Genomic DNA, 22268 nt, shown 5'->3' with positions numbered 1-22268 from the left:
ATGGATCAAAGGTGCATTTTACTTTGAAGAGCAGCCAGGTAGCCAGGGGGTGAGATTATGTGTAAGAGGAGGAATGCTAAAATGCACCTCAGATATATTTGAACTGCCGAGGTGCTGAATGCTGATTGGTTAAAACTCAATCCTTCCGGTATCTATTCCACAAAATATACAAAGAAATGTCAATTGAATAAAGGTACAACGAAACGAAGGGTTGCTAGTTTGCAGTCATTCCAGCTTCAGTTTGAAGTGATTGTGTTAGCTGTGTTGTTGGCTAGCTCCTCTGAATAACGGTCTTAACTTATTGGATAATATAATAATAATAATAATATATGCCATTTAGCAGACGCTTTTATCCAAAGCGACTTACAGTCATGTGTGCATACATTCTACGTATGGGTGGTCCCGGGAATCGAACCCACTACCCTGGCGTTACAAGCGCCATGCTCTACCAACTGAGCTACAGAAGGACCAGGATGGTTGAACATCCTCAGTATTTCCTAGAGAGAGAGAGGATGAAAACAGATGTTGTTTTATTTGAGCCAGTGTGTTTACATCTTCAGTGATAACCAGCGGTGGAAAAGTACCCAATTGTCATACTTGAGAAAAAGTAAAGATACCTTCATAGAAAATGACTCAAGTAAAAAAACTCGTCACCCAGTAAAATACTACTTGAGTAAAAGTCTAAAAGTATTTTATTTTAAATATACTTAAGTTTCAAAAGTAGATGTAATTGTCACACTCTGACCATTATTTGCGTTGTTTGTTTCTATGTTTTGTTTGGTCAGGGTGTGATATGAGTGGGCATTCTATGTTGCATGTCTAGTTAGTCTGTTTCTATGTTTTTCTGCCTGATATGGTTCTCAATCAGTGGCAGGTGTTTGTTGTTGTCTCTGATTGGGAACCATATTTAGGTAGCCTGTTTTGTATTGTGGTTGGTGGGTTATTGTCTATGTGATGTTTGCACTCAGTTTTGATAGCGGTCACGCTCGTCCTGTTATTTTGTTTGTTCGTTTAGTGTACTTCATGGTTTTTCATCTATCATTAAAGGATGTATTCACGCTGCGCTTTGGTCCGATCCTTACTCCTCCTCGGACGAAGAGGAGGAAAACCGTGACAGTGATTGCTAAAATATACTTAAGTATCAAAAGTAAAAGTTTACATCTTTTGAAATTCCTTATAAAGCAAACCAGACTGCACTATTGTCTTGTTTTTTAAATGTATGAATAGCCAGGGGCATGCTCCAACACTCAGACATAATTTACAAATGAAGCATGTGTTTAGTGAGTCCGCCAGATCAGAGGCAGTAGGGATGACCTGTCAATGGGTGGGTAACTGGTGGCATGGAAGTCAAATGCAGTAGAGCAGAACTTGGTAAATGGCCGGAGCCGTTTAACGCACATAACTCCCGGCTTACAGAAATCACAAAAAACACATGGGCACAAAACCCATCTCGCACCAGTCACAAAAGGCACACTTACAATGAACAATTCCCTACAAGGATATGGGGGAAACAGAGGGAACGTATACAACATGTAATTAGGGTATTGAAACCAGGTGAGTGTGACAATCAGACAAAACAAATGGAACATGAAAAATGGATCTGCGATGGCTAGAAGACCGGTGACGTCGACCTGCGAACACTGCCCAAACAAAGAGAGAAACCGACTTTGGCAGAAGTCGTGACATGACCAGGGATGTTCTCTTGATAAGTGTGTGAATTAGACAATTTTCCTGTTCTGCTAACCATTCAAAATGTAACGAGTACTTTTAGGTGTAAGGGAAAATGCATGGAGAAAAATAGTACATCATTTTATTTGGGATTCTAGTGAAGTAAAAGAAACATTTTCCAAAATATAAATAGTACTACAGATTCCCCCAAAATTCTACTTAAGTCATATTTTAAACTATTTTTTACTTAATTAATTACTTTACACCACTGGTGATAACCCACTGGGAAAAAAACTGGTTGAATCAATGTTTCCACATAATTTCAACCAAAAAAAGTATTGTGATGGCATTGAATCACATAACTTGCAACCTACATTTATTGACGTGGTGAAATGTTTTGTTGATTTCACGTTGAATTCACGTTAGTTGACAACTTAACCAAAATGTAAATCAAAACTAGACATTGAAGTTACGTCTGTGTCCAGTGGAAAGTGGCCCTTGGCCAAGAGCGATTAAGGAAGGAATGAGGGTATGAGTTAAAGGAGCTTGTGGCACTCCTGAAGTTCACAAAGCTGTGGAACGCAACTGCACTCATTGTTAATGAGTCCCACAGGCCCGAGGAGGGGAGGGTGGATTACACCCCTTCTGCATTCACTACACACCAACCAACCTACTGCCCCTAGACTGGATTTCAGGGCTGTGATAAGGGTGCTACTACCCCCTCTCTATGCCGGAGAATTGTTAAATAATTCACACCTCACTCACTCTTAAGTGAATGAGCATCAGAGTTAGTGAGGGAGAAAGGGAGAGGGAGAGAGAAGGGGATGATGGAAGGAGTGGGCCTGTTGAGTGGAGCTTCCTCTGAATTTTTAAACAGGCAGTTTATCATAATCTCTCACAGGGCCAACAATAACATTTTCTTCACATTCACTCCTTAACCCTTTGTCTGCCCATAGAGGGGCCATCCCAGCCACGACTAGTCCCTTCTCACAGAAGACACAATGGTGGAACCAGTCCAATTTGTCTCTGAAACTTGCTGTGAAGTCTGCTGTGTGAGATTAGCCCAGGACCACTAGAGGTTGGGTAGGTTGTTTGCTCTTTTCCATATTATGTCTATTTATAATAAGCTACCCAGGAAAGTGCTGAAATAACCCATATTAATATATGTAGTCTTAGAAATAAGGTTAAGGAAATCAGTAACTTGCTAACATCAGATGACATTCATCTATTAGCCATTTCTGTAACACACTTAGATAATTCATTTCATAATACAGCAGTAGCAATATAGCATATATAAAAGAGACATACATGCTTATGGGGAGATGTTGCTGTATATATTCAGAGCCATATTCCTGTAATGCATAGAGAAGATCTTATGTCGAGTGTTATTGAAGTGTTGTGGTTGCAGGTTCACTTGGCACATCTAAAGCCTTTTCTTTTGGGGTGTTGCTATATGCCACTATGTGCTTACAGTCAGTATCTAATATCTGTGAAATGCTTGATATTGTATGTGATGTAAACAGAAAGGTCTACTTTCTTGGGGACTTGAATATTGACTGGTTTTCATCAAGCTGTCCTCTCAAGAGGAAGCTTCTCACTGTAACTAGTGCCTGCAATCTGGTTCAGGTTATTAACGCTACAGGAACAAGGTCATCCACATGTATCTATCACACTTTCACTAATACTGTAGAACCTTGTTCTAAAGCTGTATTTGTACCCATTGGATGCAGTGATCACAATAGAGTGGCTATATCCAGAAAAGCCAAAGTTCTGAAAGCTGGGCCTAAAATAGTGTATGAGAGATCATACAAAATATTTTGCTGTGACTCTTATGTAGATGATGTTAAAAATATTTGTTGGTCTGATGTGATTAAAAAAGAGCATCCAGACTCTGCACTTGATGTATTTAACAAATTGCATCTTCTAATTATTGATAAACACGCACCTGTTAAGAAACTGACTGTCAGAACTGTTAAGGCTCCATGGATTGATGAGGAATTGAAAACTGTATGGTTGAAAGAGATGGTGGAAAAGGAGTGGCTAATAAGTCTGGCTGCACATCAGACTGGCTGACTTACTGCAAATTGACAAATAATGTGACTAAACTCAACAAAAAGAAGAAGACACTGTATTATGAAGCCAAGATCAATTACATAAAGAATGATGGAAATTATTTGCAGAAAGAAAATATAAACTCTACCTTTCATCGAATCAGATGGCTTATTCATCACAAAACCATTTGATGTTGACAATTATTTGAATGACTAATTAATTGGAAAAGTGGGCAAACTTAGGCAGGAAATGCCAACAATGAACAGTGAGCAATCGTATTCATGCAATATTTTTCTTTCATTATTTGTTTTTTAATGCAAGTTAACATTTTGTAAAGTTACTGTGGGAGAGGTGGATTATGACAAACCTCCTGGCATTGACAATTTAGATGGAAAGCTACTGAGGATGGTAGCTGACTCGATAGCCACTCCTATCTGTCATATCTTTCATCTGAACTTAGAGGAAAGTCTTTGTCCTCAGGCCTGGAGGGAAGCCAAGGTAATTCCGCTACCCAAGAGTGGTAAAGTGGCCTTTGCTGGTTATAACAACAGACCTAAAAGCTTGCTGCCAGCTCTTAGCAAACTGTTGGAGAAAATGGTGTTTGACGAAATACAGAGTTCCCGAGTGGCACAGCGGTCTAAGGAACTGCATCTCAGTGCAAGAGGTGTCATTACAAACTTTCGTTCGATTCCAAGCAATATCACAAACGGCCGTGATTGGGAGTCCCATAGGGCGGCGCACAATTGGCCCAGCGTCGTCCAGGTTTGGCCGGGGTAGGCTGTCATTGTAAATAATAATTGACTCTTAACTAACTATCCTAGTTAAATAAAGGTTATTAAAAATAGCTATTTCTCTGTAACCAAGTTAACCTCTCTAGGGTAGGGGCAGCATTCAGAATTTTGGATGAAAAGCATGCCCAAATGAACCTGTTAATCCTACCCCCTACTTTTTCGAACATTCTGTTAAAAATCGTGCAACATTTCAGCGCTCTGCTACTCATGCCAGGAATATAGTATATGCATATGATTAGTATGTGTGGATAGAAAACACTCAGACGTTTATAAAACTGGTTAAATCACGGCTGTGACTATAACAGAACGTGTGTTTCATCGAAAAGCGCAGGAAAATCTGATCACTGAAAATCACTGGAAATATATATCCATGCGCGACTTGAACCCATTGATAAAGGTGAACCACATTTAATGGGGCTGAGGTTGCAATACCTACAGCTTCCACACGTTGTCTAGAGTCTTGTCATTTGCCTAGGCTTTGTTTCTTGGTCAAACAGACGCAAGGCAACGCATTTCCTCCGGTCTCCGACCGGATATTTTGGTTGAGAATTACCCGGACATTTTTTCCAGACGGACAGCTAAAGAATATACTTCGCCTCGTGATCAATTTGATCACTTATTAACGTTTAATAATACCTAAAGTTGCATTACAAAAGTATTTCGAAGTGTTTTGTGAAAGTTAATTTTAAAAAATGACGTTACGTTATAAGACGCTATTTTTTTCCGTTTATCACACAGTCTTCATAGATCGATATCTAGGCTATATATGGACCGATTTAATCGAAAAAAAGACCCAATAGTGATTATGGGACATCTAGGAGTGCCAACAAAGAAGATGGTCAAAGGTAATGAATGTTTTATATTTTATTTGTGCGGTTTGTGTAGCGACGACTATGCTAATTATTTTGTTTACGTCCCCTGCGGGTCTTTTGGGGTGTTACATGCTATCAGATAATAGCTTCTCATACTTTCGCCGAAAAGCATTTTAAAAATCTGACTTGTTGCCTGGATTCACAACGAGTGTAGCTTTAATTCAATACCCTGCATGTGTATTTTAATGAACGTTTGAGTTTTAACTAGTACTATTAGCATTTAGCGTAGCGCATTTGCATTTCCAGATGTCTAGATGGGACGCCTGCGTGCCAGGTAGAACCAAGAGGTTAAACAGCCTGCTACCCGGGCCCAGAAGATATGATATGCATATAACTGGTAGATTTGGATAAAAAAAACACTCTAAAGTTTCCAAATAGTGTCTGTGAGTATAACAGAACTGATTTGGCAGGCAAAAATCCATTCAGGAAGTTATTATTTTTGGGGTTTTGTAGTTTTCTATTCAATGCCATTACAGTATCCATTGACTTAGGAATCAAATTGCAGTTCCTATGCCTTCCACTAGATGCATGTCTTATAAATGAGGGAGTAAGACCAGTCTGAATGAGTGGACCCTGACTTGTCACAGCTTTTTCAAGCGCAATCCCGAGAAAGTGCATTTCTTGTTTACCCTTTATATTGACGACGTTATTGTCCGGTTGAAATATTATAGATCGTTTCGGCTAAAAACAACCTGACGATTGAATATGAACATTGTTTGACATGTTTCTATGAACTTTACGGATACAATTTGGATTTTTTTGTCTGCCTATTTCGACTGCGTTTGAACCTGTGGATTACTGAAGAAAACGCACAAACAAAACAGAAGTTTTCAAATAATCGTAAGGTATGCTTTCGCCGTAAAGCATTTTTAAAATCTGCCACCGTGGTTGGATTCACAAGAAGTGAATCTTTAAACCTATGTAAAATATGTTTTGTTTTCTGAATTTTTATAAATGAGTGTTTCTGTATTTGAATTTGGAGCACTGCAATCTCACTGGATGTTGGTCAGATGGGACACTAGCGTCCCACATACCCTAGAGAGGTTAAAACCTCTTAGAACTCCCCATCCCGGATCCGGGATCGTGACTACGGCTCAAGCTCATTACCATAATGCACAATGCAAAAAAATATTCTTAGAAATATTTAACCTCCACACATTAACAAGTCCAATAGCTCAAATGAAAGATAAACACCTTGTTCATCTACCCAGTGAGTCAGATTTCTAAAATGTTTTACGGCGAAAACATAGCACATATTTATATTAGATCACCACCGAAACAAACGACTCTCGGCGGCCATTTTGTCCCAGAAAAAATAAAATTTAAAAGTAGGATTAAAAAATAAATAATTCACTAACCTTTTGAAAATCTTCATCAGATGACAGTAATATTACATGTTACACAGTACATTTTTTTTCAATAATATGCCATTTATATCCATAAATCTCTGTTTACAATGACGACATTTCAAAAAATGCTACTCAAATGTCCGGAGAAATGATGATAGCTCCGACAGATAACGTCAGATAACAAGCAATAAACATGACTAAATATACATGTTCTACATATATTTACAAAGATACACTTCTTCTTAATGCAACCGCTGTATTACATTTATTTTTAACGTTACAGACATCGTTCACTGGGCTATACTATGAGTTGGCGCTCAAATATTAGCAGTATGTCTCCTCTACGTTTGGAGTCCACAGAAACCCAAAATAACCATATAAATATTCCCTTACCTTTGATGTTCTTCCATCAGAAGACGTAGAAGGAGTCATACTTACCCAATACATCGTTTGGTTTCACGTTGTGTGTCTCTGTATTAGCATATGTTAACAGCTTCGGCTGAAATGCATCCAAAATGACTTCTGGTCCAGCACTCTTGCGCATCAAAACTTCCAATTTACATATTATATGTCGACTAAACTGGTCAAACTATGTGATAAATCGAGCTTTATGATGTTTTTAGCATGTAGAACAAAGATCAGTGCGAACAGACAAACCGGCTTCAAATGCTGGATCATGGAAAAGAACGTACTCCAAATCGGCCGCGCGCAATAGAGTGCCCGTTTTTCAGAGGGACACGAGCAATTTCGCCCGCCAAACGTCGAGGGCTCGTGGGATTCTCACAATGAACGTGCCATTTGAAAGCAGGCATCGCCCTGAAGAGATAGAGACTGTTCCTGGATCGGTAGCTGCCTGGGAATGGTGGGGGCGATGACGTCAAAGTTGACCCAACTTTTCTCTTCACAAGAGAGAGTTTGGGAGAAAGCCTGCCCTGAGAGTTCTGCTTTACATACAGACATAATTTAAACGGTTTTAGAAACTTTAGAGTGTTTTCTATTCAATAATACTTTTTATATGCATATATTAGCAATTTTGGGAAAAAATATTTTCAGTTTACTATGGGCACGCACTTTCTCCAACGGGGGCAGTATAGAGCCCTAGGCTTAAGTGGACTGTCAGCATGCTTATAGAGAAGGGCACTCAACATGTACTGCACTGACACAAATTACTGATGATTGGTTGAAATAAATTGATAATAAGATGATTGTGGGAGCAGTACTGTTAGATTTCAATGCAGCCTTTGATATTATTGACCATAACCTATCCGGGATCGTGAATACAGCCTCAAGCTCATTACCATAACGCAACGTTAACTATTCATGAAAATCGCAAATGAAATGAAATTAATCTATTTGCTCTCAAGCTTAGCCTTTTGTTAACAACACTGTCATCTCAGATTTTCAAAATATGCTCAACCATAGCAAACTAGCATTTAGCATTTAGCGTTAGCATTTAGCATTGGCTTTTAGCGTTAGCATTAGCAGGCAACATTTTCACACAAACCAGAAAAAACATTCAATAAATCATTTACCTTTGAAGAACTTTGGATGTTTTCAATGAGGAGACTCTCAGTTTGATAGCAAATGTTCAGTTTTCCTGAAAGATTAGTTCTCCTCATAAATACCCTCTCTCAATCCATATTCATAAATATCCTCTCACTCCATACTCATAAATATCTTCTCACTCCATACTCATAAATACTCTCTCTCACTCCATCCTCATAAATACCCTCTCTCACTCCATCCTCATAAATACCCTCTCTCACTCCATACTCAGAAATACTCTCTCTCACTCCATACTCATAAATACCCTCTCTCACTCCATACTCTTAAATATCTTCTCACTCCATACTCATAAATACCCTCTCTCACTCCATCCTCATAAATACCTCTCTCACTCCATACTCAGAAATACTCTCTCTCACTCCATACTCATAAATACCCTCTCTCACTCCATACTCTTAAATATCTTCTCACTCCATACTCATAAATACTCTCTCTCACTCCATCCTCATAAATACCCTCTCTCACTCCATACTCATAAATACCCTCTCTCACTCCATACTCATAAATACTCTCTCTCACTCCATACTCATAAATACCCTCTCTCACTCCATACTCATAAATACCCTCTCTCACTCCATACTCATAAATACCCTCTCTCACTCCATACTCATAAATACTCTCTCTCACTCCATACTCATAAATACTCTCTCTCACTCCATCCTCATAAATACCCTCTCTCACTCCATACTCATAAATACTCTCTCTCACTCCATCCTCATAAATACCCTCTCTCAATCCATACTCATAAATATCCTCTCACTCCATACTCATAAATACCCTCTCTCACTCCATACTCATAAATATCTTCTCACTCCATACTCATAAATACTCTCTCTCACTCCATCCTCATAAATACCCTCTCTCAATCCATACTCATAAATATCCTCTCACTCCATACTCATAAATATCCTCTCACTCCATACTCATAAATACCCTCTCTCACTCCATACTCATAAATATCTTCTCACTCCATACTCATAAATATCCTCTCTCACTCCATACTCATAAATACCCTCTCTCAATCCATACTCATAAATATCCTCTCACTCCATACTCATAAATACTCTCTCTCACTCCATACTCATAAATACCCTCTCTCAATCCATACTCATAAATATCCTCTCACTCCATCCTCATAAATACCCTCTCTCAATCCATACTCATAAATATCCTCTCACTCCATACTCATAAATACACTCTCTCACTCCATCCTCATAAATACCCTCTCTCACTCCATACTCATAAATACCCTCTCTCACTCCATACTCATAAATATCCTCTCACTCCATACTCATAAATACCCTCTCTCAATCCATACTCATAAATATCCTCTCACTCCATACTCATAAATACTCTCTCTCACTCCATCCTCATAAATACCCTCTCTCACTCCATATTCATAAATACCCTCTCTCACTCCATACTCATGAATATCCTCTCACTCCATACTCATAAATACCCTCTCTCACTCCATACTCATGAATATCCTCTCACTCCATACTCATAAATACCCTCTCTCAATCCATACTCATAAATATCCTCTCACTCCATACTCATAAATACTCTCTCACTCCATCCTCATAAATACCCTCTCTCTCTCCATATTCATAAATACCCTCTCTCACTCCATACTCATGAATACCCTCTCACTCCATACTCATAAATACCCTCTCTCAATCCATACTCATAAATATCCTCTCACTCCATACTCATAAATACTCTCTCTCACTCCATCCTCATAAATACCCTCTCTCACTCCATATTCATAAATACCCTCTCTCACTCCATACTCATGAATATCCTCTCACTCCATACTCATAAATACCCTCTCTCACTCCATACTCATAAATATCTTCTCACTCCATACTCATAAATATCCTCTCTCACTCCATACTCATAAATACCCTCTCTCAATCCATACTCATAAATATCCTCTCACTCCATACTCATAAATACCCTCTCTCACTCCATACTCATAAATACCCTCTCTCAATCCATACTCATAAATATCCTCTCACTCCATCCTCATAAATACCCTCTCTCAATCCATACTCATAAATATCCTCTCACTCCATACTCATAAATACTCTCTCTCACTCCATCCTCATAAATACCCTCTCTCACTCCATACTCATAAATACTCTCTCTCACTCCATACTCATAAATACCCTCTCTCACTCCATACTCATAAATACCCTCTCACTCCATACTCATAAATACCCTCTCTCACTCCATACTCATAAATATCTTCTCACTCCATACTCATAAATACTCTCTCTCACTCCATCCTCATAAATACCCTCTCTCAATCCATACTCATAAATATCCTCTCACTCCATACTCATAAATATCCTCTCACTCCATACTCATAAATACCCTCTCTCACTCCATACTCATAAATATCTTCTCACTCCATACTCATAAATATCCTCTCTCACTCCATACTCATAAATACCCTCTCTCAATCCATACTCATAAATATCCTCTCACTCCATACTCATAAATACTCTCTCTCACTCCATACTCATAAATACCCTCTCTCAATCCATACTCATAAATATCCTCTCACTCCATCCTCATAAATACCCTCTCTCAATCCATACTCATAAATACCCTCTCTCACTCCATACTCATAAATACACTCTCTCAATCCATACTCATAAATATCCTCTCACTCCATCCTCATAAATACCCTCTCTCAATCCATACTCATAAATATCCTCTCACTCCATACTCATAAATACTCTCTCTCACTCCATCCTCATAAATACCCTCTCTCACTCCATACTCATAAATACCCTCTCTCACTCCATACTCATAAATACCCTCTCTCACTCCATACTCATAAATACCCTCTCTCAATCCATCCTCATAAATACCCTCTCTCACTCCATCCTCATAAATACCCTCTCTCACTCCATCCTCATAAATACCTCTCTCACTCCATACTCATAAATACCCTCTCTCACTCCATCCTCATAAATACCCTCTCTCACTCCATCCTCATAAATACCCTCTCTCAATCCATACTCATAAATATCCTCTCACTCCATCCTCATAAATACCCTCTCTCAATCCATACTCATAAATACCCTCTCTCACTCCATACTCATAAATACCCTCTCTCACTCCATACTCATAAATACCCTCTCTCACTCCATACTCATAAATACCCTCTCTCACTCCATCCTCATAAATACCCTCTCTCACTCCATACTCATAAATACCCTCTCTCACTCCATCCTCATAAATACCCTCTCTCACTCCATCCTCATAAATACCCTCTCTCACTCCATCCTCATAAATACCCTCTCTCACTCCATACTCATAAATATCCTCTCACTCCATACTCATAAATACTCTCTCTCACTCCATACTCATAAATACCCTCTCTCAATCCATACTCATAAATATCCTCTCACTCCATACTCATAAATACCCTCTCTCCTCCATACTCATAAATACTCTCTCTCACTCCATCCTCATAAATACCCTCTCTCACTCCATCCTCATAAATACCCTCTCTCACTCCATATTCATAAATACCCTCTCTCACTCCATACTCATAAATACCCTCTCTCACTCCATCCTCATAAATACCCTCTCTCACTCCATATTCATAAATACCCTCTCTCACTCCATACTCATGAATACCCTCTCACTCCATACTCATAAATACCCTCTCTCACTCCATCCTCATAAATACCCTCTCTCACTCCATATTCATAAATACCCTCTCTCACTCCATACTCATGAATACCCTCTCACTCCATCCTCATAAATACCCTCTCTCACTCCATCCTCATAAATACCCTCTCTCACTCCATATTCATAAATACCCTCTCTCACTCCATACTCATGAATACCCTCTGTCACTCCATATTCATAAATACCCTCTCACTCCATCCTCATAAATACCCTCTCTCACTCCATATTCATAAATACTCTCTCTCACTCCATCCTCATAAATACCCTCTCTCACTCCATACTCATAAATACCCTCTCTCAATCCATACTCATAAATATCCTCTCACTCCATACTCATAAATACTCTCTCTCAATCCATACTCATAAATACCCTCTCTCACTCCATCCTCATAAATACCCTCTCTCACTCCATATTCATAAATACCTCTCTCACTCCATCCTCATAAATACCCTCTCTCACTCCATATTCATAAATACCCTCTCTCACTCCATATTCATAAATACCCTCTCTCACTCCATACTCATAAATACCCTCTCTCAATCCATACTCATAAATATCCTCTCACTCCATACTCATAAATACTCTCTCTCAATCCATACTCATAAATACCCTCTCTCACTCCATATTCATAAATACCCTCTCTCACTCCATATTCATAAATACCCTCTCTCACTCCATATTCATAAATACCCTCTCTCACTCCATCCTCATAAATACCCTCTCTCAATCCATACTCATAAATACCCTCTCTCACTCCATCCTCATAAATACCCTCTCTCACTCCATATTCATAAATACCCTCTCTCACTCCATATTCATAAATACCCTCTCTCACTCCATCCTCATAAATACCCTCTCTCACTCCATATTCATAAATACCCTCTCTCACTCCATATTCATAAATACCCTCTCTCACTCCATCCTCATAAATACCCTCTCTCACTCCATATTCATAAATACCCTCTCTCACTCCATATTCATAAATACCCTCTCTCACTCCATACTCATAAATACCCTCTCTCACTCCATATTCATAAATACCCTCTCTCACTCCATCCTCATAAATACCCTCTCTCACTCCATCCTCATAAATACACTCTCTCCTCCATACTCATAAATACCCTCTCTCACTCCATACTCATGAATATCCTCTCTCACTCCATATTCATAAATACCCTCTCTCACTCCATACTCATAAATACACTCTCTCACTCCATATTCATAAATACACTCTCTCACTCCATATTCATAAATACCCTCTCTCACTCCATACTCATAAATACCCTCTCTCACTCCATATTCATAAATACACTCTCTCACTCCATATTCATAAATACCCTCTCTCACTCCATATTCATAAATACACTCTCTCACTCCATATTCATAAATACCCTCTCTCACTCCATATTCATAAATACACTCTCTCACTCCATATTCATAAATACCCTCTCTCACTCCATATTCATAAATACACTCTCTCACTCCATATTCATAAATACCCTCTCTCACTCCATATTCATAAATACACTCTCTCACTCCATATTCATAAATACCCTCTCTCACTCCATACTCATAAATACACTCTCTCACTCCATATTCATAAATACACTCTCTCACTCCATATTCATAAATACCCTCTCTCACTCCATACTCATAAATACCCTCTCTCACTCCATATTCATAAATACACTCTCTCACTCCATATTCATAAATACACTCTCTCACTCCATATTCATAAATACCCTCTCTCACTCCATATTCATAAATACACTCTCTCACTCCATATTCATAAATACACTCTCTCACTCCATATTCATAAATACCCTCTCTCACTCCATCCTCATAAATACACTCTCTCACTCCATATTCATAAATACCCTCTCTCACTCCATATTCATAAATACACTCTCTCACTCCATATTCATAAATACCCTCTCTCACTCCATATTCATAAATACACTCTCTCACTCCATATTCATAAATACACTCTCTCACTCCATATTCATAAATACCCTCTCTCACTCCATATTCATAAATACACTCTCTCACTCCATATTCATAAATACACTCTCTCACTCCATATTCATAAATACACTCTCTCACTCCATATTCATAAATACACTCTCTCACTCCATATTCATAAATACCCTCTCTCACTCCATATTCATAAATACACTCTCTCACTCCATATTCATAAATACACTCTCTCACTCCATATTCATAAATACACTCTCTCACTCCATATTCATAAATACACTCTCTCACTCCATATTCATAAATACACTCTCTCACTCCATATTCATAAATACCCTCTCTCACTCCATATTCATAAATACACTCTCTCACTCCATATTCATAAATACACTCTCTCACTCCATATTCATAAATACACTCTCTCACTCCATATTCATAAATACACTCTCTCACTCCATATTCATAAATACCCTCTCTCACTCCATATTCATAAATACACTCTCTCACTCCATATTCATAAATACACTCTCTCACTCCATATTCATAAATACACTCTCTCACTCCATATTCATAAATACCCTCTCTCACTCCATATTCATAAATACACTCTCTCACTCCATATTCATAAATACCCTCTCTCACTCCATATTCATAAATACACTCTCTCACTCCATATTCATAAATACCCTCTCTCACTCCATATTCATAAATACACTCTCTCACTCCATATTCATAAATACACTCTCTCACTCCATATTCATAAATACCCTCTCTCACTCCATCCTCATAAATACACTCTCTCACTCCATATTCATAAATACCCTCTCTCACTCCATATTCATAAATACACTCTCTCACTCCATATTCATAAATACCCTCTCTCACCCATATTCATAAATACACTCTCTCACTCCATATTCATAAATACACTCTCTCACTCCATATTCATAAATACCCTCTCTCACTCCATCCTCATAAATACCCTCTCTCACTCCATCCTCATAAATACACTCTCTCACTCCATATTCATAAATACCCTCTCTCACTCCATATTCATAAATACCCTCTCTCACTCCATATTCATAAATACACTCTCTCACTCCATATTCATAAATACACTCTCTCACTCCATATTCATAAATACCCTCTCTCACTCCATATTCATAAATACCCTCTCTCACTCCATATTCATAAATACCCTCTCTCACTCCATATTCATAAATACACTCTCTCACTCCATATTCATAAATACCCTCTCTCACTCCATATTCATAAATACACTCTCTCACTCCATACTCATAAATACCCTCTCTCACTCCATACTCATAAATACCCTCTCTCACTCCATATTCATAAATACCCTCTCTCACTCCATCCTCATAAATACCCTCTCTCACTCCATATTCATAAATACCCTCTCACTCCATACTCATAAATACCCTCTCTCACTCCATATTCATAAATACACTCTCTCACTCCATATTCATAAATACCCTCTCTCACTCCATATTCATAAATACCCTCTCTCACTCCATACTCATAAATACCCTCTCTCACTCCATATTCATAAATACACTCTCTCACTCCATATTCATAAATACCTCTCTCACTCCATATTCATAAATACACTCTCTCACTCCATACTCATAAATACCCTCTCTCACTCCATCCTCATAAATACCCTCTCTCACTCCATATTCATAAATACCCTCTCTCACTCCATATTCATAAATACCCTCTCTCACTCCATACTCATAAATACCCTCTCTCACTCCATCCTCATAAATACCCTCTCTCACTCCATATTCATAAATACACTCTCTCACTCCATACTCATAAATACACTCTCTCACTCCATATTCATAAATACTCTCTCACTCCATATTCATAAATACCCTCTCTCACTCCATCCTCATAAATACACTCTCTCACTCCATACTCATAAATACCCTCTCTCACTCCATATTCATAAATACTCTCTCACTCCATATTCATAAATACCCTCTCACTCCATATTCATAAATACACTCTCTCACTCCATACTCATAAATACCCTCTCTCACTCCATATTCATAAATACTCTCTCTCACTCCATATTCATAAATACCCTCTCTCACTCCATATTCATAAATACACTCTCTCACTCCATACTCATAAATACCCTCTCTCACTCCATATTCATAAATACTCTCTCTCACTCCATATTCATAAATACCCTCTCTCACTCCATATTCATAAATACACTCTCTCACTCCATATTCATAAATACCCTCTCTCACTCCATATTCATAAATACCCTCTCTCACTCCATACTCATAAATACCCTCTCTCACTCCATATTCATAAATACCCTCTCTCACTCCATACTCATAAATACCCTCTCTCACTCCATACTCATAAATACCCTCTCTCACTCCATACTCATAAATACCCTCTCTCACTCCATACTCATAAATACCCTCTCTCACTCCATACTCATAAATACACTCTCTCACTCCATCCTCATAAATACCCTCTCTCACTCCATACTCATGAATACCCTCTCTCACTCCATGTAAACCTCCACACGTATCTCTGAATGGAGAGGTTTTGAAAGTGTCACTTACACTCCCTGAAACATGGCTGTTGGCTCTTGACTGGATCTCGTTATTGATATGTATGTTGATAACCTTTACAATAAAGTGAACATAACCAGGGCCTTCCTATCTGAGACTGCATGTGGCTTGAACATAACCTAACCTAATCTACACTACCAGAGCCTTCCTATCTGAGACTGCATGGGGGTTGAACATAACCTAATCTACACTACCAGAGCCTTCCTATCTGAGACTGCATGGGGGTTGAACATAACCTAATCTACACTACCAGAGCCTTCCTATCTGAGACTGCATGTGGATTGAACATAACCTAATCTACACTACCAGAGCCTTCCTATCTGAGACTGCATGTGGATTGAACATAACCTAACCTAATCTACACTACCAGAGCCTTCCTATCTGAGACTGCATGGGGGTTGAACATAACCTAATCTACACTACCAGAGCCTTCCTATCTGAGACTGCATGGGGGTTGAACATAACCTAACCTACACTACCAGAGCCTTCCTATCTGAGACTGCATGGGGGTTGAACATAACCTAATCTACACTACCAGAGCCTTCGTATCTGAGACTGCATGGGGTTGAACATAACCTAATCTACACTACCAGAGCCTTCCTATCTGAGACTGCATGGGGTTGAACATAACCTAATCTACACTACCAGAGCCTTCCTATCTGAGACTGCATGTGGATTGAACATAACCTAATCTACACTACCAGAGCCTTCCTATCTGAGACTGCATGGGGATTGAACATAACCTAATCTACACTACCAGAGCCTTCCTATCTGAGACTGCATGGGGATTGAACATAACCTAATCTACACTACCAGAGCCTTCCTATCTGAGACTGCATGGGGGTTGAACATAACCTAATCTACACTACCAGAGCCTTCCTATCTGAGACTGCATGTGGATTGAACATAACCTAATCTACACTACCAGAGCCTTCCTATCTGAGACTGCATGGGGATTGAACATAACCTAATCTACACTACCAGAGCCTTCCTATCTGAGACTGCATGTGGATTGAACATAACCTAATCTACACTACCAGAGCCTTCCTATCTGAGACTACATGGGGTTGAACATAACCTAATCTACACTACCAGAGCCTTCCTATCTGAGACTGCATGGGGGTTGAACATAACCTAATCTACACTACCAGAGCCTTCCTATCTGAGACTGCATGGGGGTTGAACATAACCTAATCTACACTACCAGAGCCTTCCTATCTGAGACTGCATGGGGGTTGAACATAACCTAATCTACACTACCAGAGCCTTCCTATCTGAGACTGCATGGGGATTGAACATAACCTAACCTAATCTACACTACCAGAGCCTTCCTATCTGAGACTGCATTGGGGTTGAACATAACCTAATCTACACTACCAGAGCCTTCCTATCTGAGACTGCATGGGGATTGAACATAACCTAATCTACACAACCTGAGTCTTCCTATCTGAGACTGCATGGGGATTGAACATAACCTAATCTACACAACCTGAGTCTTCCTATCTGAGACTGCATGGGGATTGAACATAACCTAATCTACACTACCTGAGTCTTCCTATCTGAGACTGCATGGGGGTTGAACATAACCTAATCTACACTACCAGAGCCTTCCTATCTGAGACTGCATGGGGATTGAACATAACCTAATCTACACAACCTGAGTCTTCCTATCTGAGACTGCATGGGGATTGAACATAACCTAATCTACACAACCTGAGTCTTCCTATCTGAGACTGCATGGGGATTGAACATAACCTAATCTACACTACCTGAGTCTTCCTATCTGAGACTGCATGGGGATTGAACATAACCTAATCTACACAACCTGAGCCTTCCTATCTGAGACTACATGGGGGTTGAACATAACCTAATCTACACTACCTGAGTCTTCCTATCTGAGACTGCATGGGGATTGAACATAACCTAATCTACACTACCTGAGTCTTCCTATCTGAGACTACATGGGGATTGAACATAACCTAATCTACACTACCTGAGTCTTCCTATCTGAGACTGCATGGGGGTTGAACATAACCTAATCTACACAACCTGAGTCTTCCTATCTGAGACTGCATGGGGATTGAACATAACCTAATCTACACTACCTGAGTCTTCCTATCTGAGACTGCATGGGGATTGAACATAACCTAATCTACACAACCTGAGCCTTCCTATCTGAGACTGCATGGGGGTTGAACATAACCTAATCTACACAACCTGAGCCTTCCTATCTGAGACTACATGGGGGTTGAACATAACCTAATCTACACTACCTGAGTCTTCCTATCTGAGACTGCATGGGGATTGAACATAACCTAATCTACACTACCTGAGTCTTCCTATCTGAGACTGCATGTGGATTGAACATAACCTAATCTACACTACCTGAGTCTTCCTATCTGAGACTACATGGGGATTGAACATAACCTAATCTACACTACCTGAGTCTTCCTATCTGAGACTGCATGGGGATTGAACATAACCTAATCTACACTACCTGAGTCTTCCTATCTGAGACTGCATGGGGATTGAACATAACCTAATCTACACAACCTGAGCCTTCCTATCTGAGACTACATGGGGATTGAACATAACCTAATCTACACTACCTGAGTCTTCCTATCTGAGACTACATGGGGGTTGAACATAACCTAATCTACACTACCTGAGTCTTCCTATCTGAGACTGCATGGGGATTGAACATAACCTAATCCAACACAACCTGAGCCTTCCTATCTGAGACTACATGGGGATTGAACATAACCTAATCTACACAACCTGAGTCTTCCTATCTGAGACTGCATGGGGATTGAACATAACCTAATCCAACACAACCTGAGTCTTCCTATCTGAGACTGCATGGGGATTGAACATAACCTAATCCAACACAACCTGAGCCTTCCTATCTGAGACTACATGGGGATTGAACATAACCTAATCTACACAACCTGAGTCTTCCTATCTGAGACTGCATGGGGATTGAACATAACCTAATCTACACTACCTGAGTCTTCCTATCTGAGACTACATGGGGATTGAACATAACCTAATCTACACTACCTGAGTCTTCCTATCTGAGACTACATGGGGATTGAACATAACCTAATCTACACAACCTGAGTCTTCCTATCTGAGACTGCATGGGGATTGAACATAACCTAATCCAACACAACCTGAGCCTTCCTATCTGAGACTGCATGGGATTTATGCCTATGCAGTGAGCTCCTCCACTCTACAAGGGTTGAATTTATGAGTCAGCCACAAGGCTAACTGTAATGGCATTCCACAGACAGCCCACATAGTGTTTCATCAGAAGAGATCATCTCAGGGAATACTGACAATAGACAGGCTGGGATCTCATGGCTGTTCCATGATCCTGATAACAACCCCCCTCCTCCCTATCCATACCCCACGGCCACCTCCCCACCACCACACAAACACACTAACAATCTGTCTCCAACAAACAAAAGGGGTCAAATTAAAAATAATAATAATAATAAATCAATTACATTTTAAATTAAATAAATAAATAAATGAATACTAGAGGACACCTTCTCTTCCATCCCTTTCTATACCACTATTGGTAAATGCGTGGAGACAGTTCAGTCCATTTTGACTGATCAGTGTGTATCCTTCAGATGTTTTCCTTCTTCCTTTCATCCAGTTTCTCTGCCATGTCACTCTGGTGTGTGAATGAGATTTCTCTGTGATTTTATACAAGTTGTTTATGTAGAGGGTCTTTCTGTTAAAGTGAGTGTACTGTAGCTAGAATTCCTTTATTATTTGATCATATTAGTGTACCTCATTTCAATGCCAATGTTGTGCATTAGCCAGTGACTGACTGATAGGACTGCCAATGGCTCTGTACTTGCCATAGTAATGTAATTAGAATGTTATATTATGTAATTATACACTAAGTGTACGAAACATTAAGAACACCTTCCTAATATTGAGTTGCACCCCCTTTGCCTTCAGAAGAGCCTCAATTCACCGGGGCATGGACTCTACAAGGTGTGGAAAGTGTTCCACAGGGATGCCGGCCCAGGTTGACTCCAACGCTTCCCACAGTTGTGTCAAGTTGACTGGATGTCCTTTTGATGGTGGAACATTATTGAGACACACTGGAAACTGTTGAGCATGAAAAACCCAGCTGCACTTAAATCTTTTGTCTTGTCCATTCACCCTTTACATGGCACACATAATACATGCCTCAATTGTCTCAAGGCTTACAAATCCTTCTTTAACCCCTCTCCTACCCTTCATCTACACTGATTGAAGTGGATTTCTCAAGTGACCTCAATAAGGGATCATAGCTTTCACCTGGATTCACCTGGTTAGTCCATGTCATGGAAAGAACAGGTGTTCTTAATGTTTTGTCCACTCAGTGTATATTTATCTCTCTATATTGTCCTGTCTCCTCAGGTCTCCTCCTCGGCCCAGCCCAGGCAGTCTCAACTACTCTGACGAGGATTTGAGCACCACCAAGTACAACGATCTGATCCCGGCTGAGAGCAGCAGCCTGACAGAGAAACCATCTGAGATATCAGACTCTAAGGTACCGACAGTATGTACTCCCCTTAACGTCTCCCTTCTCACTGGGAGTATCTGTCAACATATTGGATCCCACTGCACCTCACCTTTACATTGATGCTATGCCCATAGATGATGATCTGTGGTCAGTTTTGTATTTCCCCCCTAGTGGTTAAGGTTAGGATTCGGGAGGGACAGCTGAAACTTCCACCTGGAGTGTTTGGCTCAGTGCATTGTCCAGTGTACTGGTAGTGGTCTAATGTCTGTAAGCAGACACTCAGGGCATTGATAGAGTAGGGTTTAGATGGGAAATGTGTCCTGTGTCTCTTCTGGTCTTTATGGGGCAGTCAGACTGAGCTGGAGGCAAGCTCTGGGAGTAAGGCCAGTACCCAGTGCCCAGCTCTGGTGGTGGTCGGAATCAAGCACAGAGGATGCTCACACATGCGCACACAAACACACACACATACGCACACAGACTGGAGGGTCTGCTGCGTTCTCAGGCCCAGGCTGGATTCCTTCCACAGCCCCGTCCTCGTTTTGGGTCACCGTTACCCATAATGCCCCTTACATCCCGTCCCAGTCTGCTGTGTTGGCATCTGCTGAATCAGAGGAACAGACAGACACACAGGGGGGCCGGGGCCCAATAAACGGCTCTCATCAATGAACTGGATCTCTCGTTCTCTCTCTCACTTCTCTCTCTCTCTCTCTCTCCAGCTCCAATTATATTTTTCTTTCTTTTAATTTGTCTGTTTTTATCTTCTAGCTTGTTGTCTATACTGATCCTCTTGTTGCTGTTTTCCTCTGCTCTGTTCTTGTGGTTTGTGTAGAAACCTGCAAATTCTAAGTTTTCTTTAATCTTGGAATTTTTTACTCTAGCTTTCCCAAATGGTCAGTCTCCCAGATGGCAACCTATTCCCTATATAGTGCACTACTTTTGACCATAGCCCTATGGTACTGTAGTAGTGCACTATACAGGGAATAGGGTGCCATCTGTGACTCAGACTCAGCTTCTACTAAATACATACCAGTATGAATTCCTCAGAAGCCAGATGTCTCTCTCCAGCTGTTCCCTTATCAAAAGTTTAGCTTCACATCAATGGATAAATCTCCCACCCAATGAACTGCTACAGACAGGATCTTTC

The 22268-nt window shown here is 39.9% G+C and overlaps 1 protein-coding gene across 1 annotated transcript in view; it reads left to right on the top strand.

Moving 5' to 3' along the window:
• The window catches only part of LOC118370908 (protein sidekick-2-like), a 668753-nt gene that overhangs the window by 634383 nt on the left and 12102 nt on the right, over positions 1-22268 (top strand). The window contains exon 44 of the mRNA XM_052485096.1: positions 21019-21151. Coding sequence (XP_052341056.1) covers positions 21019-21151 — 133 coding nt within the window. The remainder of the gene's footprint in view (positions 1-21018; positions 21152-22268) is intronic.

Source organism: Oncorhynchus keta, chromosome 2 (assembly GCF_023373465.1).
Source record: "Oncorhynchus keta strain PuntledgeMale-10-30-2019 chromosome 2, Oket_V2, whole genome shotgun sequence".
NCBI classification, from domain to species: domain Eukaryota; kingdom Metazoa; phylum Chordata; class Actinopteri; order Salmoniformes; family Salmonidae; genus Oncorhynchus; species Oncorhynchus keta.
This window is presented reverse-complemented; position numbering and strand designations above follow the sequence as displayed.